The 24,197-nt window shown below is 41.8% G+C and overlaps 2 protein-coding genes across 2 annotated transcripts in view; one reads left to right on the forward strand and one right to left on the reverse strand.

The window, feature by feature from the left end:
• The window catches only part of nrg2b (neuregulin 2b), a 73,957-nt gene extending 60,235 nt beyond the window's left edge, over nucleotides 1–13,722 (reverse strand). The window contains exon 1 of the mRNA XM_042493905.1: nucleotides 13,286–13,722. Within this exon, the coding sequence (XP_042349839.1) occupies nucleotides 13,286–13,697 (412 nt within the window). The 5' untranslated portion in view covers nucleotides 13,698–13,722. The remainder of the gene's footprint in view (nucleotides 1–13,285) is intronic.
• Nucleotides 13,723–19,937: 6,215 nt separating this feature from the next.
• Nucleotides 19,938–23,872, forward strand: purab (purine-rich element binding protein Ab). The gene has a single exon (XM_042493803.1). It carries the CDS (start codon nucleotides 20,001–20,003, stop codon nucleotides 20,844–20,846), a length of 846 nt encoding a protein of 281 aa, XP_042349737.1. The 5' UTR covers nucleotides 19,938–20,000; the 3' UTR covers nucleotides 20,847–23,872.
• The last annotated feature ends 325 nt before the right edge of the window (nucleotides 23,873–24,197 follow it).

Genomic DNA, 24,197 nt, shown 5'->3' on the forward strand with positions numbered 1-24,197 from the left:
TCATGTTTCTTATCCCTGTGGACATATTTTTAGAGGTGTCACTGCATTCTGATATCTCAGCAATTACTTTGTAACAAACCATGGCTTTTCTGTCTCGGGACATTTGCTGTTCAGCTTGACAGCTCAGGACCAAAGTTTAGTTCCTACACCCCTGGACCCTGGAATGACCTTAAGTGTAGAAATGAGGGTGTGCACTTTGATTTGAAGGTAGAAAAGTACAGTAGCTACAGACCCTGGAATCTAAGTGACAGCCTACTAAATAATTTCAGTCATTTTTTCCAGTCTTTCTACAACATCGAAAGGCTAAGGCTAAGAAGGGCTAAGAGAGTCGGATCTGCTTCAGCTTACTGACTACCACCTTTTTTTTCTTTTTAGAAGGCAGGGATTGTTTTCCCTCTCTGACACAACATACAGTACTATTGTTTTATTTCTGATTTCTGTTCTTTGGATCCACAAAGAACCAAGGGCCAACCAAGGGCAAGGGCATTACAATCTAGTTACTGTCTTGTGTATTGTATCTTTATGATAAGATGCAACCTATACATTTTATATGTAAACATTGCATACTGGCTAACTAATCAAAAATAGCTGTCAAACTAGAGTCTATGTGAATGTTGCCATGAATAAAGTTGTGTGGTACCACATAAAATGAAAGTTGTCAGTCAAACTGGTGTGGTACATTTGAAAATAGGATGCAGGCCCTTTTGGCCCTCTGTTTGACTGGCACTGCTGTGCATTCAAGTCCCACTGGCATTTCCATATCCTCTAAAATGAACGCAGTGCACTGACAAAGGTTTACTGAGGATTAAATCTGCACTTGGCAACTTTGCATGTTGGCAACACCAAATAGCAGTGAGAGGAACCTGTTTTTGTGATTGAATTTGATTTCCCAGAAACCCTGCAATGTAACCTCAGTAGACCGATCACTGCATGCTCCTTTATCAGCCGGTCGGCCTGTGATGATTCATACCAAAGATACAAAAGAGAGAAAATATTTATTAAGAGTGAGTCCAATTTCTGTTAGACGGAGTGCTCATTTACTACATCTGAAGAGACAGTATGTCACTTTAAAGTTGTGTTTTGTCACATCCAAGTGGTTAATAAGGGACCATATTTAACATTTGTTACTTTTCAGCAACCATAATGGATAAAACAAGTTGTTTTTTCACTTTCAACTCTTACCTAGGTGTTTTAAAATATGTTTAACAGCAGAAGAAATTAGTTTTTTTGACTGGTCAGAAGAAAATGGGGGTGTTACAGTTGTTAGCTACTATAAAATGAACTAAAATGATCAGTTTTGTGTAATTATTTAGTAAAATCAGAGAGATATGGGAAACAAGAGAACAGACAATGCACGTTCTCTCTCAATCTTCCTAAACACAGCCTTTCTGAGACCCACCTTTGTGTTATTTTACAGTATGATTATAGTTACAGATAATGGAAATACTGATGATCCATGATTCAACGAACACATTCCTATTTTTGAAGCTGAAATGTACGCACTGGAACCCGGGAGACACATGGTGAATAAGTGGATGACATTAATGAAGACAGACAGTAGACTTTAGTGAATGAGCTTAATAAAGGTAATGACATGCTGGACCACTGAGAGGAAGGACGATTACCCTGAATAACAGCAGAACAAATGATCGTACACACCATGTGATTATTTCTTATTACTGGTATTTAAAAACATGTTGACTGTATCAGCTGAAAAAGATCTGCCCAAAAGAAATGTAAACAAATAAGTAAAAGACAGGTATTCTACATTTTTCCTATTGCCAACAAATCCCATAAAGAGTCTAAAATCAATGCTCAAAAATCCTTAAAGAAAGGCCAAAATCCAGAAATTAACTGCTATTGCTAACAAGTGTTTATATTTCCAAAAATATCATAGTCCTTTCACAGAGCTCCATCATCAGTACCATCAGTGGTAGAAGACGTATTTAGATCCTTTACTTTTGTAAAAATGCAAACACTATGAAAATACAATGTCAAGGAGGAGAAGTAAAAAGGTGCAAATATTCACAGAAAGTATATGTATCTCACATTTGTACTTGAGTAAAGCACATGGGTATCAGTACTCAGGTGTGAATCGAAATAATCCACTTACAAGAATCGGACCTTCTCTAGTCAAATTATACCTACAATAGAGCCTTTTCGTAACCAGATCTACAAAAAAGTATTGTTTGTATTGTTTTGCCTGAGCCAATTACTGCAAGCAGTCTTTGATTTAGTACTACATGTGATTGGAGTACTACCACAGCAGCTGCAACCTGTCCAGCACGGTGTATTTAACAGAGTTGTAAAAATTATTTTTGACAGTTTCTTTTCGAGTGCTTGTGGATGTGTTATTGTTTTGTTGTTCGAGTATGAAAAATATGGTAAAATTGATGGATAAACATATGGGCCTGTGTGGTTTTCTACATGCTCCTGAAATGACTGCATGCCTTCACCTCAGATAGGCTTTGGACTTAAATAGCCACCAGCAAATAGCCCGGAAAATGACATGAAATAATCATACTGGTATATTAATTCACATTCAATATTCCAAAACCAACTAAAAAAATAGTCTATGGAAAAACAAGGATGTTGCATTCGGTAAGAGTGATGCTGCATGTTATCTGTACAGCCACATGTGCTTTCATGTAGATTGAAATGTTCGATATCGGGCAGCTTTTCGCCTGTAAATCTAGTGTTTTCTTATTGTGTTCGGTGTTTTCTTGTGCGCACAGAGCAGCAACTAAACTGCTATAAACCACTGTAGGTAAGATAATAAGTGTTAATCAGCCTATACACACTAAGCGTGTGTGTTTCATTTTAGTTCTGCCATTGTATGTAAGACAGTACATCTGACGTCACTGTCTCCACATATGTAATTTATCACAAACATGCTCTTTTCCGTGGCAGCCTCTCTAACAACATGTATATGTTGTTGATTTTTATCAACGTGGAATATGTTGAACATAATACAAATAAAAAATAGAAAAAAACAAGTCTTATATTCTCAGGAATAATTTGTCTTGCTGAAGCCAAGGGTACTTGTTATAATATTTTACTACAAAAACAAACATTTTACAAGAATATTTGAGTAAAATATACAGCCATAGAGCATCTTCTCCGTTTTCTTTACTTCCCTTTAAGTTGCTATGTTGGTCAAATCTTTTTCGACTAACTGTGAAAGACTCAGTGCTCTTATTGCAGATAGTGATGTAACTGCTGTGCAGATCCAAATCTACACTATTTTACCTCTGTGTGGAAAGAAATGAGGCAAAATCAATCTTGGGAGTTGTTGCAATTGCAGTATAATTGCCAAATCACAAACAACAAACTTCACTATCTCAAAGCAAGCTGACAAGGGAAGCTGACATATTGTTTCATAAGCTAAAATTAGGCAATGGATTGCCAGCATCTTCTCAATTAATGAAATGAATGTTCCCTCAAAAGAAAATGCAGATCCACTACTTCAGAAAAGCAAATATGTTGCTCACACAGAAGCATGCAAAAATAAAACAAACATCTAGTACACACAGTATCCACCACAAGCCTATAATAGTTCAGAGATAACATCTAGAGAGGCAGAGGAGGACATCTGGAAGACAGATGAAGATACTCCACCTGTCACCATCAAAGATCGCCACAACAAAGAGAGATAAAGATAGCCCACGCCTTTCTGAGCCGAAGATAGCCTGATATAGAACCAAAGGGATGTTTTAACCCTTATATCGCCCAAGAAATGTTTGCAGAGATACACTTTCTGTTTCAGTGATACTATTCCTCATTTTTACATTGACCAGAACAGGCACCTTGCTCAAAAGCACATTGGCTGTGAGAGAGAGCTACTCTTGCTCATGAAGCGTTACCAACAGTGACAGCTGAAAATGCCATTTTACAACTTCATGAATTTGAGGCATTTGCTGACTGCATGCCAGCCCCTTACAGTCAGGCACAGCAGGGCTACTTATGGAGAAGAATGCCAAAGATTAAAATGGCTTTCCAAGAAAACAGTAGGACGCCTCAGATTTATCAAAAACAGTAGCAAACTTGTCATTTTTAAATGTTTTATCGGGAATACCAACTGACAAGTTCTTGGCATGAACATTTCTAATTATTCAATTTTGAATTTGACGTCTAATCTAATTCTGCGGTGAAATAATCTGAACGGAGAAGCGGAGAGAGCCAAATCCATCCTGTCTGAAACAGGCACTTTGCTGATGCAGTGAGGAGGGTGTGTGCAGCGGCAGCCGCATTAGTGTGTGGGTGGTGTGTGCAGTGCATCTGCATGTGTGTGCTAGCGTGTTTTTGTGCGTGCGTGTGTAAGTGGGGTTACACAAAGACCTCTCTCATTCACAAACTGAGCCATGTGGCGCCAGGCTGGTCCCTTTAAGAGGCATGTGTCAGAGTTTTCTACTAAGGCTGACTGCTGGAGAAAAAAGGTGAGTGCTGATACATTATTCACAAGCAAGGACACACACATATACACACACACACATACACACTCTCTTACACACGCTACATATCTGAAGGACATGTACATGAGTAAGGCAGTCGTGAGTGTGCTGAGCCACGGAAAAGCACGCTGAAACACACGTCAACAAGCTAAGTTGATCAGTATAATGTCAGTGGGACATAAATGAGCCAAAGCATGGTCTATACATCCTCTCTCTACACGCACACACACACATATATACACGCAGGCAGCAGAGGGGAGAAATCCTCAGCCTTCTGTTATTCAGTGTGCATAATTTATAGCAGCCCCAGATCTCCCTGCTAATGACAGCACACTGGGGCATCTGCAGCACAGCAGCAACAGCAACAGCTAACTGGCATGGCTATGTGTGTGTGTGTGTGTGTGTGTGTGTGTGTGTGTGTGTGTGTGTGTGTGTGTGTGTGTGTGTGTGTGTGTGTATGTGTGTGTAGAGGTATAATGCTCTGTTGAGACAAGGACAGTGAGAGAGACAGAAGGAGAGAGAAACAGAAGAGAAAGAGACACACAGAGGGTGTCTGAAATAGACACAGATAACGCAACAAAGAGGGGAAGAGGATGAGACAGACAAGTGAGGGACCTCTCCCAACACACACACAAACACAGACACACACACACACACACACACACACACACACAGACACACACACACACACACACACACACACAGTGTTGTCAAGTCACTGATTCAACCAGTGAATCTCCCTGCATGTGCATATTAACGTTCAGTATGCATGTTAGCGTGAGCAGCACCTTTTCTCTGAGGTGGACCACCTCTTAATTAAAGAATTCACAAAGTATTGTGCAAACAGCAGTGTGCCCATGTTATTCACATGCACCGCGAAGCCTGTAAATGTACAACTCTGTAATGTCACTCTACTAAAAAACACTTCTCTCTCATCACTGGCTAATAGAGACAATTGTTCACGGCAGGCCGGAAGGTGTTAGCACCAGAGGCGGCCGTAATGAAAGCTCAAATTCACCGGTTTAACGACTTGTTCAAGGGTGTGGCCTTGGATATGTTTCCTGTTGCAAGGATTGTTTTTGACATGCTGCACCAGAGCAAAATTCTCCTAATTCTGGGATTTGGAGATCAATGCCACAGTGGTTCTGCCCTCCAGCTGCTGTACACACTGATGTGAGGCTGAGCTGAGAGACAGCACTGCATGTTAGCCCAGAAACATTATACTGCTACTGATAAGGTTTCTGCTGGGACACACATGCAAACCCAGGCTGTGATGCAGGGGGTCACGCAGTTAACATGGTCTCATATGCATGCACACTAATCTGCAAATACACTTTGTATACACATTTGATACCACTTATAATTATGCACATTTTGCATGCATGCTCACACACGTCTACATGCACATACATTCCAATTTATCAAGAAATCATAATTGTCAATTTGGCTGATCATTTGAGAGCTGTGAGTGTTCTGAGATCTACATTTTGTCCAAATGATCCCTTTAAATGAATAGTTCAACATTTTAAAGCAAATGGGCTTTTTTGCTTTCATCGTTGTGTGCTGCAGTAAGTACAAAGCTGAAGTCACAGTGTGGTTAGCTTAGCTTAGGATAAAGAATGGAAATAGGGGGAAACAGTTAGCCCGGCGCTGTCCAAAATGAAAAAATTACACCAACCACAACTCTAATGCTCCATAATGAACACAAAATTTTCTGGTTGTTTAATCCATATATGAGCAGAATTATCCAAAAAAGACTATTTTTTTAGCAGGAGTTACATGCTGTGACTATTTTTCAGGTGATAACAGTTTCTCCATTTGCCTAGTGCTGCACGACATCTGCAGCTATAACACAGGTTGCCAGATACAGTCAGTGTGCGCAGGTTTTAGTGTCTGTATCGTAACAAACTTGGCAACCTCACTATAACAAAAACACTTAGAAAAACCACAGTCAATACTCACACAAGTAACTCCTCCTTAAACCACATTTTTTGGCATGTATATGCACACGTTACACAAAGGAGATACAGTCCATCGATTAGTGAACATTAGAGGGGTTGAACTAACATGGTTAGGCTGACCACAATGTCATACTTAATGCACAGACAGGTTATTGATCTTTTGACTAAAAATCTAAAAAGTATACTTCTCAAAATGCTGAATTATTCCTGTAATGCTGCTAAACAAACTGGCACTTAAACGTGATGATTTTAAAGGGGCAATTCAACCACAAATCAAACTATGTATTTTTCATCTTACTGAAAATGCTATTTAAGACTGTTTTGGTGTGAGTTGCCAAGTGTTGGAGATATCAGCCGTAAAGATGTCTGTCCTCTCTGCAAAATAATGGAACTAGTGATACTTAGCATGTGGTGCTCAAAGCACCAAAAAAATACATTTGAAAAAATCAACAGCGATGTCTCTTTTTTAAGAAATCATGACTCGCTTACTCAAGATAATCCACAGACCTTGTTGTGAGCAGTTCATGCAGGAACTATCATAATAATCCGCCTATTGTATCACGCACAGAGAGAAGTGTGCATCTATTGCTAGCTTACCTAGCATTACTGAGATAGCTAACATTACAATTTAGCCGAGGAGGACGCCATTAATGTTTACATTTTTCACCATCAGAATAAGCCTCTCATCCATGAGTAGATGAACGCTTCCTTCTGCACAGTGATATGGTTGGCAGGTGTAGTTTGGTAGAAAAAAAATAGTTCCAACATGAAACTCCTCCAGCAAGCGCTGTGGATTATCTCAAGTGGCCAGTTCATGATTTCTGGAAAGACGGATTGTTGTTGAATTTTTCCTCTTTTTTTTTTTTGGTACTTTAAGCACCACAAGCTGAGTGCCATCTAGTTTCATTATAACAGAGAGAAATCAGACATCTCTACGGCCGATATCTCCAACACTCGACTGATAAATAGCACTACAGGTAAGAGGAAAAATATATTTTTTTGATTTTAGGTTATTTATAGAATAGTATTAAATTCATTTTTAGCCATGGTACAATACAAGGTAAAAGAAAAAAATAAAACTATACCTGAAGTCAGAATGAGGTGAAAATAAGGCCCTGGCTATTATTGGAAGTTGTACATATATGCACTATTGCAGCATCTATTTGTAATCTCAAAGCTAAGGATGTCTCCCTCTCTTTCCCTCCCCCCTCTCTCAGTTTCTCTCCTCCTCAGTGTGGCTGACTGACAGGAGGGCAGGCATCAGCTGAACCACACACTTCAGCTACAGTCAGCTACAGCATGAGGAGGGAGACAGGAGGAGGGGGAGAGAGACAGAGTGAGAGCATGAGAGTTGAGGTATGCAGCACTAGATACAGCATCAGTGACAGGAGCATGTTTGGGCATCAGATAAAGCTATTTTAGGAAGAAACTGTCAATGTTTCTCAAAAGGCATGCCAACAGCAGTGATCAGAGAAGACCTACATTACGCTTTAGACTGCCTGGGATGGAAGACAGGACTGGTTTTGTACTTTCTAAGAGGGGAGTGTGAGCCGTCCACACACCTCAGTTATTTTTACTGAGTCAAACAGGGAGAGTAGTGAGAGAGTGAAGGCCAGCTGAGCTCCGTGGAGACATGCATGTGGTTTTAGTCGCTCAGGACAGAACAAAAGATTCCCAATCAATTACTAAACTCTTAAAGCCCTGATAACTGTACTCCATTCTTTCACATCAGGTGTTGCAGATCTAAAGAGTCTGATGTGTATTTTTGCCTCATCAGGCTGGATTCTGTGTTTTGGTCAGAGGTGTGGGTTGGAGGGAAAAGGAGAGGTTATTGGATTAGCTGTGGCGCACTCAATAACACAAACAGTAAGAGAGAAACCTCTCGCTCTTACCATATAATCAGCATTGGCTCTGTTTTTGGAAGATGGCTCTGCTGTCTTTTATAGTGCAAAAGAGATTTAGTGTCTCATAATTTCTCTCACAGCGAGGGGTCCGTGCTTCTAACTTTGCACAACCGTGGCTTGCTGTAAATGTCAACATTCGTTGGCAGGAGAATTAAACCTCAAGATAGTAACCTACTGTAATAACCACTTGTTTCAAATAAATATTAGCTAATATTTATATCACTGTCTGTGTTAAAATTAACAAAGCTGACATGCGGCTTTTACATTTTCATGTAGCCCAGAAATAACTAGAACAGGTCTCTAAATTTCAGCAATTCAGTCTGACAGGTGCTGGTAGTCTAGAAACATGGCAAATATGTGAATCAGAGTAGCTGTAATGATTGCTCCTCTGTTGTTTTTATACTGATTAACTGTTTAATATGATTGTTTGCATTTTTGTAATAAGGTTATTACGATGCTGTATTGTAGGCTACTGTAATATATTATCATCTTTATGTTGAACAAACTTTCTTATATTTTAAGGGGACCTATTATGCTTTTCCTTATTTTCTGTCATAATGTTACAATTTTGGATGTTCATATTAAATGTGGCCAAAGTTTCAAATAATGACTTAAATGTATGTAAAAGTAATCCCTGTGAGCAAAAACCTCCGTCTTCAGACCATTTTTAATACTCAGTTTCCGTTTCTTTTTTTCTACTTTCAAGCTTTCGAGGCAAGCTGGCGTCAGCTTGTGGCAGATTTCTTTATATGGTCATCTGCTCATTACATACACTGCAGCATCTATATGGAGATAAATTTGTCTCCTTATTATTTGTGTGAACAGATCGACAATCCATGTGTTAATATGAAGTCTGTAAATATGAAGCACCTTCCACAAATACAAACAAAAAATATTTGTAAACTCACAAAAATATTTTGCAAATATAAAACAGATCTGCAAATACACGAACAAAATCCAAAAATATCTTCATATATGTAGCTACACGCTAACGTCAGGGAAAACGGTAATCCCGGTTGCGGATGTTGTTAATTTCTCCAGGATTTGGGAGCATATTTCTGCTGGAACATGGCCGGTTGTTTTTGGTGATTTTTCAAAGGGTGGCTATACTCCATTACAGTCATTCCCTTGCAGCTGTAATGAGATGTGGAATACCAGGAAACACTGACCAATCAGGGCACACTGGGCTTTTTGGAAAGGAAGGTTTGAAGAGACAGGTGCTAAAACAGACAGCGTTGTCTGCTTTCAGACAAAGGGTGATACAGATATTTTCAGGCACACACTATGTGTTTTTTTGACCATTGAAGATTTACTTAGCCCCCCAGTTTTGGCTTGAGAGCTTGCTCCCTGAAATGTGCTAAAGTCTCAAAAATGAGAAAGGCTGAAAGGGGGGTGAAGACACACCTAGTCACCAAATTGTGCCGCCTCTCGATCCACAGGATCTCCCTGCCACCCGCACACACACAAAGTAGGCAGTTGGTGAGAGGCTGGAGACAGGGTTGCAACAGGGGCAATCATTATGCATACTTACAACAACATATGTAGAATTTTACTACTTTGCACTCAAATTTGAAGAGTTGGAATTGAATCAATCAGTAACACTACTAAATACCCATATATTGCTTTTCAACTGAAAAAAGTGATTTGCTTACTACTTACTACTTAGTTACTCTTTAAAGCATGTAAACATGTTCTCATCGAAACCCAAAACCAGGATTCCTACAGCTGTTGGATGCATGTTGGATTTAAGACTTCTTGAGACTGTTTTAATGACACTTGGAATGAAATCTAAGACCAATTTACAGTAACCAAAACTGAACATCAATTATTTAGGATTATGGGACAACATTCATCATATTTGTTGTAATATAAAACATGACTGTTTTGGGCAATTTTAATGGCTGAGAAAATAAGTAAATTTTATGTTTTTAATAAAATGATAACTTATAAAAAGATGTTACCACTTATTTTGAGATTTTTCAATGCAGTGTCAGAAAAAAAATCATTAATTCCATCCTTTCCGTCTTCCCATATTTAAGACTTTTGAAAGACTTATTTTAGACATTTTAAAACCAATTGAGGCCTATTTTTAGATTACTGAATTAAACGTCTTTTAAGACTTTTTAAGGATCCCCAGGATCCCTGCAAAATGCAAGTATGAATCTGGAATTTAGCATAATAGGTCACCTTTAAGTTTTATACTTAGACTTGATGGAGAATTTAATGTATACTACACTGGTAGAATAAAGTGGCACAAGTGAATAAACTGATAGCAATTTTAACAAAGAACTGTAGAAAATCAGCTATGAACTGTAAACAAAAGCACCACTATAATAAAAGTGTGGTGACAGAATTTGACAGGGGTATGTATGTACAGCAGTGGGTGCTCCAACTGTTGGGCTGTGATTGGCTGGCTGTGTTTAGCCTGAGTTTGGGATTGGTCACGCTCAGGGTGTGTGTCTGCTGACACGCCCCTTACCCCCACCGATCTTTAAGCTGCAGTTACTTCTGTCTCAAATTAAATTGTTCTACAGTACCCTCTCCAGTCTGATCACTGGCCAGGAGTCCTGCTCGGTCGTAGCTCATTCTCCAGCTACCCTGACATTACTGCATCCACCCAATGAAAAGTGTCAGTGTGGCCAGTAAGTGAGCTACAACGGAGGCTGAGTCCTGGCCAAAAAGCAGTTGTTGGCATTTTGCAGAGGGGGGTTATTTTGTAATATTTTACCACAAGTTTATGTGTTTGAGATGTACTAAGCATACAAGTAGACACATGAAGCTGCATTTGTGCTGCAAAAAGTTATAATGTTTGAATATCTTTTGGACTGTGTGTCAACTGTCTCAAGAGATGGAGTACAAACATTTTCATAAAGGGTTTACAGGTACTTGGCACAAAATATGCCAAAAAGTGGTACGTTTGTGGTGGAAGTGTTCCCCTTTAACCTCATAACTTTTTCGGGGCGTGGATTTTGTACTGCTTTGGTTAGTTATGGTGGATGAATCCAGGCCATCCTAGGACAGAAACAGAGGTGATGACAGTGACAATCGTTTATGTTCCGATGATACTATGGACATGAGGACGTTACTGGTTGCCACACACACACACACTGCAGTGTCTATGTGTGTGTGTGTGTGTGTGTGTGTGTGTGTGTGTGTGTGTGTGTGTGTGTGTGTGTGTGCACGCACACGGGGTGAATCAGCTCATAAGTAGGTATCTCCTCTCCGGAGCTTATCCCTGCCTGGAAAATGTGTTTTAGACGGAAGCCTGATTGCAACAGCACCGTCATAAATAAATGACTTGATAATTTTAGCATGTCACGGAGGTAAAAATAGAACATCACGTTGTTAGCTCAAACGCTGGATGAACCCTTTGTTGAGACATCCGAGTTATTCCCTGTTTGAATTTAACGCTTTATGGACACTGGTGGATGGTTTACATGGAAACTATGTTGATTTTGGATTTGGAGAGCTTAAAGATGGAAAATGAATCTTTGTATAATCTCATTGTTTCACAGCTGTTGTCCTCACATTCACATATGAACCCCAAAACATTTACAGTGGTGCTATTAAAGCTTGTATTGAAGAAATGTGTGACACTTTCAGAATTAAGATCGTGTTCTCCTCTCTTTTGTGTAGCAGGGGAAATTACTTCCTGTGTACTTTTACCATGTTTGCAGCAGGAAAAGCAGATGCTCTAACACAGTAGTAGATGGTACAAATTGAAGTTACATCATCTTAGAAGCAGTGTAGCACTTACACAAGTTAAATTGGTCGTGCAGATAATTTGCCAAATAGTCAGTGCTGTCTTTTAGAGAATTTACTTAAAAGTAAAAGACCTGAGAGCTTTTCCAACTGGCAGATTGAACGATACACAAATCATACTGTCGTAGAGCTCAGTTTATGTGTTATTTTAGCTGACCCTGATTCTGCACCTTTTCTTTTACCTTTGGTGTAAAGGAAAAAAAAGGGGTCAATTCAAGACCTGTTTACTCGCTGCCAGAGAGAAATGAAGGGAAAAAATATGAGAAAGAAAAGGAAAAAAAAGTGCAAAACCCTCATTTTAAGACTATAGGCCCAGTTTTGGGCTTTTTTTTCTGAGTCATGTTCAGATTTTTCCTTTATAAACGCCATGCTGGTGACAATAAGTTAAACAGAGTTTCTGACAGGCCTGGTCAGCTGCTGCACATAGTTTTATAGCCACTTCTCACAGAAAATTTGAAAACCAGGAAGTTCTCAGGGAGATTCTTTTATGCGTACTGCAATAAATACAAGCACAATTTCAAAAGTCTATGGTGGGAACTTGCAACAAGTTGAGAGATTTGAACAGTTACCACCACCCACAGACTGTCACTGCAGTCAACACTGGCACTGTCAGGATTTTGCCACAATATCTGATAGAAAACAGCAACAGATTTGACGTGTAATGCTGGCTGTAGGCGACTGAGTTTGGAGAGGAGGTTACCTCAAGACAAGGTTGCTGTCCCTGATTCACATCACATGTTCGGCTAAACTATCTCTGACACACACCCAGGAGCTGTGCCACCTTAAGGCTCCACATGCAGATGACTTCACTGTAATGATGTGATGATGCAGATGTTGCTGGAAACTAGGCGACACTGAAGTTTGCGCTGATCTTTGGTCTAATCAATAAAAGGAACCAGCTGTTTGCGGCTTAACCCGGGTTTAACTTGGGTTTAACTAAGAGGGTTGACTATCTCTCACACGCACACACGCGTTTGCTGCCACCCTTCTCATTTCATTATGGGTGACCGGGTTATGGAGAACTGAAGTGTCAATCGGCTCGCGCGCACGCACACGTGTATGCACGCTGACACACTGTATAGACTCCACACATGCACGCGCAGCCAGAGAACGGTGACTGTCTCCTTACATCGCCATGGCAGCTCCAGTGGCCCTTATAGTGCGGTGTGAGTGTACGGCAGGTACAACGGAAAAGCCTGAAACTTACCGCAGTCCTCGCACAACACTCTCTCCACATCCTTCTTCAGCTCCGGCTCGCTGGCGTCCACAGGGGCGTACGATGCCTTGAATACCAAGGGCTCGGCGGTGGGGTCCATGAAAAAGATATATCTGTGGTCCTTCTCCACCGTGGTGCACGGGGCCTCGGCACCGAAGTCCCCGACGGTCACGAGCTGCTCCCTCTCGAGGCCGCCGCTGTTGACGGGCCACACGTCCAGCACTTTGACATTCACACTGTAGGGCTCCCGGGAGGAGACGTTCTCCGGGGAGGAGCGCACCTCGCCCTCGATGACCACGGCTGATCGGTACGCCTGGTCCTGGAGGGAGTTGAGACTCGGGGCGTAACAGGCGAAGGAGACCCCGATGACCAGCATGGAGAAATGCACTGGATCAAGCCTCATGCCGTCAGCCTGTGCTGTGCTGCAGTGCTGCTGGGCGGCGGAGCGAGCTGGAAGAGAGAGACGGCGGCGAACGGGCTCCGGCAGAGCAGGCAGGGCAGAGCGGCAGACCTTGTGGAAGTGTCCATGCCATCTGTGTCTGCCGCTGCTTTCCCCATACGGCTGCTGGCCTCGGATGGGGGGACACACCAGCCTAGGAACCGGAAACGGCCCGCTTCTGCATGCTTAAAAATGTGATTGCTGCATTCTCCTTCACCAACCACCCTCCCCCTCTTATCTCCCCTTTTCCTGAAAGGCAAAACAAGACTCGTAAATTAGCCTCCTCTCGAATCCAGGGCTGAAACCTCTCTCTCTCTCTCTTCCTCTCTCTCTTTCTCTCTCTCTCTCTCTCCAGCTAATAGGCTAGCATCGCATGGGTGGGCGCATTGCCTCTCTGGAATGAAAAAAAAAAGCAGCTTGCGCGTATAGGGAATCACAAGAAACGATACGCACTCCACGCACACGCACAGGTCCTTTATCCACTTATTTCGATCGTCAAAAGAGTCCCACTCCTGCAAATCCGTTTGTCGGTGAGCAAAATATACCAAAAAACAGAGAGAGAACAGAAATACCGGGGAGGAACAGACGGACAGGATGAGATAGCAGCGGTTATCCGGCGAGGCGATGCAACAGTAGCGCGCACCCTCCAGCCGCGTCCCCTGCGCCCCTCATCAAACGCGAGCGGCTTACGTGAGCAAACATCACCTGCCCGGTCACTGGCGTCGGCTCGCCACGTCCTGCGCAAACACCCTAATGACCCGGGCACCCACCGGCACACCGACACAACCGGCGTGTGACCATGCCGGTCGACTGTGTTAAACCTCTGCGGGTGGGTGCAGGAGAAATCACGCACGCGGTGCACAGACACAGCCTGTAGCCTGTAGCCAAGCCCTGCACGGCGCCCACAGTGGATCTCCGGTGCAAGAGGTGCAAGAGAGGCTATAGGCGACTACTACACACACTGCGGATAGTTGTTGCGATGACTAACGCTGCGAAATTCTCTCAATGGATTCCTCAGCATGGTGAGGCGAGAGTTTCAGCTTTAAATGTCCTCAGGCGCAGACATACATACGCTCGCTGCACGCTGCAGGAGAGCACACCCAAAACCTGACATGTGCCACGTAATGCTTTAGTATAGTTCACTAATATTGCCTCGGGATACTTTAACGACTCTGGGGCAACACGTGGGGGCATCAGTTACCCCAGTCTGAAGGTATTAGACACTCTAGACAAATATTTTTGCCAATCCTGCTCAACTACAGCTAATAAAACCCACTTTTTTCATTGAATACAGCTCCGCCAATAAAAAGACAGCTTTACACAATATATGGTGACCACAAGTGTCCCCTCCTCCCTCCAAAGCAAACCAATTCCTGCCTCCATCTCAATCAATCAAGCCATTCATAAGATTCTCCTTTCCCTCTCTGTCAGGAGCTGTGCGCCCTTCGCTAGAGGTCAGAAAGGCTTTCATTGTCCATGCCGAGAAAGGGATAAAATATAATGTCATGTAGGGGACATGTGGATAGTTTTTCCTTACTATAGATGATAAAGAAAATGCATGAGAAGCCATTTCATCACAGCATGCAGCTACCATGATGGCCTCATCCTCCCGCTTCACCATCCGCAGGGTCACGTCATGAACTGTCCGTGGTGCTGAAAGGCTTGACAGGTTTAGTGCTCTGTCCCAACAGGCCCATCACACGAGAGCTCATACAGGCTGAAGGCCACAGCCAGATTGCTGCAATGAAGGTTTGTCTCCTCACTACATGTATCACTGCTACACATTCAGATCTAAAGAGTTAATTGAATCAAAGTAAAAAGTTCCAGGTGTTTCAACAAGATATTGCACAAGATCCTGCAGTAGTACTACTGGTTGTAATTACTGTGAGTCTGAATGAGAAGGATAAGAAATACCCTTTCCACAGGGGAGGGCATAGAACACAACTCTATTACTTGAGTCAAAGTATAGGTCAAATATTTCTCCTATACAAGTGAAAGCTGCTGAGTCAAATCATTACTCGAGTTAAAGTCCTGGAGTACTTGCTTTTAAAAAATATTAAAGTATTCAGTATAACTGTTTTTAAAAATCAACGCATTGTTGAACACTGTCACAATACATTTACAGAACCTAATGAGACTAAAACAACCGGCTGAATGCACTGATTTGTTTAAATAACCTATAGAATGAAAAGCTTTTTGAATATGCGGCAAAGCCTACTAAAATGCCCAAAGAATCACAAATTGACAAAAGAGCCACCAATTTCATTTAATTTTTTTTTTTATAAATAAACAGTGTTAACATCCCAATTATTACACGCCTATAGGTTTATAACTGTTTAACAACAACTTAGCTAGACAGAAAAACCTTACTAGAGTTCTTTGAATTCACAACCTTTCTCCGATGACCTCTCTTCTCAACCTGCCTCTACTAACAAGCTGCCCAGTCTGAGCAGCACATGGACGAGGTAGAGGTATGGGAACACCACTTTGACAAACAAACCGATCACAGTTTATGGACTTTGCATTTTAGAAAAGAAAACCTAAATAATCTTCTGATTTCAAAGCAAATGTAACAAGTAAATGAGAGCCTTTGTAGTAATGCAGTGGAGTCGAAAGGACAAAATTGTCTTTCAAATGTAGAGGTAGAGTAATACGTTTCCAAAAATATATATATATACTCAAGTAAAGTACAGATACTCAAAAATTGAACTTAAGTACAACACTTAAGTAAATGTACTTTGTTACGGTCCACCACTGACTTTCATTACTTACAGCAGCTTTAAAGAGAGTTACCATCAGGTTGTAGAAACTACAAGCAGAACACAGATCCAAAAAGTCCTGGGCCTTTACCAAATGGACCAAATTACATACTCTGTAGAAATTCACTTTAACTAAACAACGGGGTCCTGTCATGGTTTTAGTAATACAATGAGATTTATAATCAAGTAGGGCTTTGCTCAAGTCTTACTTTTACATTCCCCCCTTGCACACATCACATGCACACGTTAAATGTCATGGTCAGTAGAATACCAAAGTTTTGCACTTGTACTTTGTGTGATTATCATGTAGAGTGGACAATAATTATCAATATTTTTCATTTCTTTTTTTATCTATTTGTTCATTTTTTTCTAACTAACAAGTTTGGCTATATACTACTTTGAAGTGGATGTCTCTGTTGTTTTCTTTTTATGTTTATGTAATATTTTACAACGTATTATTTTTTGAATAAAACATCTACAAATGTTATATACAGCTGAAAAAGAAAAAGGAAATGCATAAACTGTATTGTTGTTGATGAAAAATAAACAAAAATTTAGTTCTAACAATAAAATACAGTTTCAATCTGTGCGCTGTCCATGGTGCTAAATGCTATCAGACGTACAGGTTTATCTTTCCTTAACCAAATGCTTCCTACATCACTGGGATTACTCCTCCACTCCAGGCATCAGCACAGCATTTCAAAGGGGAAAATACAGCCCATCAGAGAGTGTGATCCGTCCAGTGACCCACCCCCCACCTCTTTCTCTCTCCGCCCACTGCCCACCCATTCACCGATCCGTCTCTCCATCATTCATACAACTGCTCGTGCATTCATTAGAGAGCCCATTCAAAGACCACACAATTTAAGAATTTCCAAATTAGCCTTGAAAGCAAATAACTTGTTAGCAAAGCGAAGGGGAGGGAAAACCGATTCCTGCTGACTAACCCGGAGAGGACTGCCACCAATTGCCTCCACCAGTCCCCTGATACTCGCGCTGAACCTGTGGGAATTATCAGAGTGGTTGTTTTTGGTAATGCAGCGGGATTTCAGCAGGGGGTAGATGAGGTCACTTGGATTGGCTTCACATGACAGACAGCATTACCCTGCTCTGCTGTCAGGGTGATGCTCTATTTCTGTCCGTGATGCTAAAATATATACGTCTGACACCCTTTTTGTTACAGTTATTATGCAGAATATGTCTGTGCACACTTGTCCCAGATTTCACTCTTGCAGTCCCATTTCCCTAATTTTTGACATCACGAGCAAGATTTGTTAGCAAACTCAAATCCCATCGGTTTTAATGCCCACCAGCCGCTGTCCGTGGTTCTGAAAACAGACCCAAACCATAATGGAAATGAGTGGGCTTGTGCTTAAAACAATAAGATCTGCTCCATTCCAACTTAAAAATCCTTATTTTTACAGCTAATGAGTAAAATCAAACTTAATTCTGGGGCTAGTCGATGGAAGGGCATTTAATAGGTGTATGTGAGTTTTTAAAAGAATGCATCTTTCTTTGACATTTATTATTTTTTGGCCCACAGTGTGAACTTTTGTATCAATTTTGTGAATTTTTGTAATTCCTCATTTTTTTGACTTACTACTACTACTACTACTACTACCACTACTATTATTATTATTATTATAGTATATTATTTGGCCTACAGTGTGCATTTTTGTATAGACTCACATGGTGAGAAAAGTTTACTAAAAGACGTATTTTCATTTCCGACATCTCCTAAAAAAAGGCTTATCCACAAAAAATACACAAAATAATTTTAAGTTTACATTTAAAGCATGAGGTGGTCCTTTTACTATAGATATCAACTATGGTCTATAGCCTTGTAATCCAATCAACATCCATCAAGTCACCCACGTCATTCTTCTTCCTGAGGTCTGCTCCGCCTCTCCGTGCACATGAAGACTGAGAACCTCATAACTTCACATAGCGACGTTTTGTTGTTACTGTTGTTACGACCCCATATGACCTTATATTTCCTTTTAAGGCAGGGTTCAGTCAGACTTTGATAAACTCATACGGTAAGATAAGCAAGTGCTACAACAAAACTAGATCTTGACTGAAATGTTATAATATCACAGCAATAATAAATTGTGGAACTATATTATTAATCATTTGAAACCTGAGCAAATTTGGCTTGATTTGTTGCAAAAACGGGAAGAAGGCAATGAGCAATGAAAGACGAAATGCCCCAATGAACAAGAAATTGGTAAAAAATAAAAATTTAAAAAAAAGTACAAGAAAATTACCTGAAATTTAAAAAATACCACTACTACAACTAATAATAATAATAATAATAATAATAATAATAATAAATAATAATAATAATAATAATAATAATGATAATAATAATAATAATTACAAGTAAACATGGCATGCAAAATATACTTCAAAATTTTAATTTAATTTTAAATTTTAAAAATGTAATATTGGTAATTATAAATAGCTTTCCCTAGCTTTTTTCTTTTTTTCCTAGACATATTTTCTTTTTGGTTTTTTTTTCCCCTGTGAGACAGTTTTCCTTAGCTTTTTAAAATAATTTCTAAATTTACTAATTTCTTGCAATTTGTGAAACATTTATTACAAATGTTCAAATGCTCTTTGCCTTTTTCTCATGCTTTTTGAAAGAAATCACACTGATGTGCTCAGGGTTCAAAGGTTTACATACCCGTGAGAGGCGTCTGAAAGCAGCACAAGAGAAGTGAAGTCGCTTTAGGTTTCAAAGGTTAATAAATGAGAGCTTCACTTTAAAATAAAAAAAATCCCATTTTGATTGTTACAGTTTGTGCATTTAACATATGTGAATTTGTGCGGGTTGTCACCTTTCTGATGTGCTGATTGTCCAAGATATTACTTTTTTTATCAGACAATTGGCTTTATGCTCCTTTCTACTGACGGTCCCTTTCAAGGCCATTGAGAAACAGTGGCAAGTCCAATCACAGGGTAATGATTCATGATGCTTCACAGTGTATCAGCCCCCTCCCTCAGACTCCCACACAGCTATCATCCACTGTTCATTCAGAAATTTCTCTTCCACTCTGCTCTCTCCCTCTCAGTGTGGCTCCTTCCCACAGGGACTGTCCGGGTTCGCTGTCCATGGTGCTGAAACACCCAAACCAATAATCATCAGGTATGACATCTATCTATCTATCTATCTACCTACCTATCTATCTAACTATCTGTCTATCTGAGTATTTCTGTTGATGTTAGCACTGCAGTGTTTGAGGCTCACATAGGTGGGGGTTAACTTTGAGTTGCAACACACTGAAAGCTGAGGAGAAAGTTTCTGTGAAACGCTGTAAAAACAACCCGAGTGTCTTGAACGCAGCCCGCTCTTAGCACGACAGTAGCACCAACTACAGTTACTTTCATTTTTTTCACCCTCTTCTCCTCTCTCGTCTCGCGATAGAGCGGCGGAGTGGTTTGACGGGCAGTCGAGGTTGCAGCAGGCAGAGGGAGACGGTGGAAGGTAAAGCAGGGAGGCAGCATCATGGCGGACAGAGACAGTGGCAGTGACCACGGAGGGCCCACCGCAGGCCCCGGCTCGCTGCCCCCGGGTGCGATGGGCGCCATGTCCCGGCTGCAGCACGACACCGAGGAGCTCGCCTCGAAGCGCGTCGACATCCAGAACAAGCGCTTCTACCTTGACGTGAAGCAGAATGTGAAAGGCCGCTTCCTAAAGATAGCCGAGGTCGGGGCTGGGGGAAACAAGAGCCGCCTCACTCTCTCCATGTCGGTCGCCGTGGAGTTCCGCGATTATCTCGGGGACTTTATCGAACATTACGCCCAGCTGGGCCCTACCAACCCCGACATAGTGCAGGATGAGCCCCGGCGGGCGCTCAAGAGCGAATTCCTGGTGCGGGAGAATCGGAAATATTACATGGATCTGAAAGAGAACCAGAGGGGGCGGTTCCTAAGGATCCGACAGACCGTTAATCGGGGGCCCGGATTGGGAAGCGCGCAAGGCCAGACCATCGCTCTGCCGGCGCAGGGTCTCATCGAGTTCCGCGACGCTTTGGCCAAACTCATCGATGACTACGGCGTGGACGAGGAGCCGGCGGAGCTCCCGGAGGGCACCTCGCTCACGGTCGACAACAAGCGCTTCTTCTTTGACGTGGGCTCCAATAAGTACGGGGTCTTCATGCGGGTCAGCGAGGTGAAGCCCACGTACCGGAACTCCATCACGGTTCCGTGCAAAGTGTGGTCCAAATTCGGCAACACCTTCTGTAAATACGCGGAGGAGATGAGGAAGATCCAGGAGAGGAGTAGAGAGAAACGGGCCTCCGAACTGCTACCTGAGGGCCCGCACGGCGGAGATGACGGCGACGATGACTGACGCGGATTTTAGGAGAGAGAGAGAGCAGAAACGAAACAACAAAGACAAAACTGAACTCTGAGAGACTTTTAACTGTAAAATAGAAAGAGAAATTTCCAAGGGAATCACCCCACACACACAACCTCCACAGACATGGCAGCACCTCTGCTGTCTCCTCGCTCATTCTACTGGATGTCACTTACCACCCATGTAACAGTAAGCCGCTGCTATCAAGGATTGAACTGTAAGATATGAACTGTTTCCTACTTGATTTAAATGACAATGAACAGAGTGTTTATATCTCTATCAAACGACAGATTTTGCACACATCAAAGCTATTTCGAAAAAAATGTTTAAATGTTTTCAAACTGGTAATATACTAAGATTTAATCAAAGTAAAAAACCAGAGGTCTATTATATATAAAATGACAGTCTTCATGTAGAACGAATATTTGACATCAGCACAAAGAGAATATATTATGGACTTTATGAAACCAAAATCTGATACCAGATGTATAGTTTATTATAAAGGTACGCAGAATAAATATGAAAGCGCTCTAAAAGTGTATGAATTGCAGAACGCAGCACTACAGGCCTGTAAACACCTGTCAGCATGTGTGTAGGCTCATGTTTTGAAAAAGAAGTTTGGCAAAGTAGGCTATAGTCTTTAATTTGACCGAAAAACGTAGTAGGCTAATGAAAGCATCTCTATCATGCCATTATGGAAAGGTTGAGACTCAAAAACAAATAGCCTATTTGCCTCAAACAAATGGGATAAATCTATCTCTGAGCTACTTTAATGAATATCAACCCTCTTGCACCATGTCCATATAAACTTAAATGAAAAAAGTGCTAACTTAGATGTACTAATTATGATTTTGTGAATCAGCTGTAAAAAAAAATCCTTATTAAGATACCCACGTTTTCTGTGGGTTAAATTTTTTCTTTGTTTCTTTGTTTGTTTTTTTCCTCTGGGGGAGGGGGGTGGGGGATGCAAAAGGATAAGGTCCACCTGTGGGAGCGCAAGGCGCGGAAACTAAACTAAAAAAAGACACGTCAGCGCAGCGCGCGGCGAGGCAACGCATCCTCTCTGACGTCATTACGACCCGTGCCTTATACACTCCACTCGTTTACGTGTTCTCACGTGGATGGTCTGTGACCTCGACCGCTGTACGTTTTCATTTACGAGTGCTGTTATGTAGGCCGAAATATATAGTCACCGGGGGTGCGTTAATTCACACTCCTGTGGTGCATGGAGCATGGGTGGCAACACCAAAAGGATGCTGAAAGGCTGCTGGGAGCTTGGGGGCCGGCAATGATAGTGGGCAGAAACAGAGCGGGCCCTTCAGAAAGATGAGGCGCTGCCGCACACGCACTTTGGTAATTGGGGGGGGGGGGGCAGTACCCCTGCCCTAGCAGCACCCCTGCCCTGGTGGCCTCTCACAGAGTAGAGATGTGTCTCCCTGGAATGACCCAGAATTTACCACTGGGTGTCAGCACGGAGATTCATCTGGAGACGTTACGGGTGGGTTTTGCACACCATATGCACCATGATGTTAAAAAAGAACAGCAACAACAAAAAAAAAAAAAGTAAGTCAGAAGCGGCTGCATGAGGCTATTCGTCAGAGCTGAGATGGATGCTGTTAAAGAGCCAGACAGTCAGCCAGCCAGCCGGGCAGGCCAGCCGGCCGAGCCGTGCCGTCAGTGTGAGTGCAGTCCAGTGGATGTAGAGGCCTATCAGTGCAGGGCCGAGGCAGTATCTATCTCTTTATGGTGCTACAGCCCCTTGATCGCTCCTTGGGGGCCTCGCCACTCAGAATATGTCACTTTTGCATTATTTTTATTCTGATGCTCTTTTTTTTTCCTCCTTTTTCTCCACCTTATGTTGTCCAAAACGTGTCAGGTTTCTCCCTCCCAGGCCGAGAGGAAGCCACCGACTAGTGTAGGACATTTCATATTAGTGTGCAATATTGTGTACGTGCCAATAGCGGCATTGTATCACGTGTATAGACTATTAAAAAGACGAAAAAATGTATAGGCTATGTGATCAGTAGATATTTGACAGCATGACGATGAGGTTGATGCATCTGCATTATATTTCCGAAATGTGAAGTCTCTCTTCTCAAGCACTTGCTCAAAGTGGAAAAAAAAAAAAAAAGTCAGACTAGTAGTGCGATATTTTTCCTGTCATGTTCTGTAAACCAGTAGGCTGCCTTGTCCGTCTATCAGTGCGCGTAGACTAGTTCGGGTGTTTTACGTCCCCCTACGGAGTCACCCCAGAGAAAAACCCTTTCCCTCCTCGTCCCTCCGCTAACACACACACACACAGCACAGACAGTCAACAACCTCTGGCTGTCTCCATGTCAGCCTCTCTGCAGTGGCCTACACTGAAGTTGAATAGTATCTTGGGTCCAGGGGTGGCTGAAACACTCACACACGCATGCAGTCTCTCCCTGTCGAGGCCTCTTGTCGCTATCTGAGTGTTTTGAGAGGCCTCTAAACTATTTTGAATGGTGTCTCGAACTGCACAAGGCCTCCTGTCATTAGCAGCCAGGACGCTGTGTGTTTGGAGCCTGAGTGCGACCCCTCTCTCGCCTGGGACTGCCGATTCGCAGGACAGGTGAACTACGATTTGACTTTTGCTTGTCTGCGGTTTCACTCGAGCCAGGCGATAGTGATCGGCCGCAGCAGACCCAGAGGACAGAGGAGTTTGTTGTTGTTTTTACAATGAGGATCACAATCCTTCTCTCTTATGTGGGCAGACTCTGATCTCAGGTCTGCTCTTCGTTCCCAGCTCATGATTCAAAGCGTTAAAAGAAAAAGGCCCTGGCTCGTTGTGCGTGCAGTAAAACTCGTCCAAATCTCCAAATAATACGCTCTGTCAGACACACAGTCCAATCCTTCCTTTTGACCCCGACGACCTTTAGGCTTACACTAAAGCTCTAGTCAGCTGAAGTACTATCAGTTTCTCCGTAGAATCTGACAAATTCATTTTACTTAAAACAAAAAAATTAAGCAAACCAATTGCTTTAAAAAATGTAAGAATATTTAACCATTAATCATCATTTATGTTCACTTTATATCTAATTGTTAAGTTTTCTTAAAAAATTAGTTTGATTTACTTAATTTTGTGAAGTTGTTGCAAACTTAAAATGACATGTTTAATTAAATTAATCTCTCAAAGTTTTAGCAATTTTAGTAGACTAAGTTTACTGTGCTGTATAACTGTATTATGCTGTTTGCAAACTAGTCAGTCATATTCGTATTTTCTAAAACATGTTAATGAAATAGAGGTCGCAGATCTCCTAACTTTATTATCGGCAAAATCCACTTCGTCATGATCAAGTTAAGTCAGACTAACTTGGTTTACTG

Source organism: Plectropomus leopardus, chromosome 9 (assembly GCF_008729295.1).
Source record: "Plectropomus leopardus isolate mb chromosome 9, YSFRI_Pleo_2.0, whole genome shotgun sequence".
Lineage (NCBI taxonomy): Eukaryota > Metazoa > Chordata > Actinopteri > Perciformes > Serranidae > Plectropomus > Plectropomus leopardus.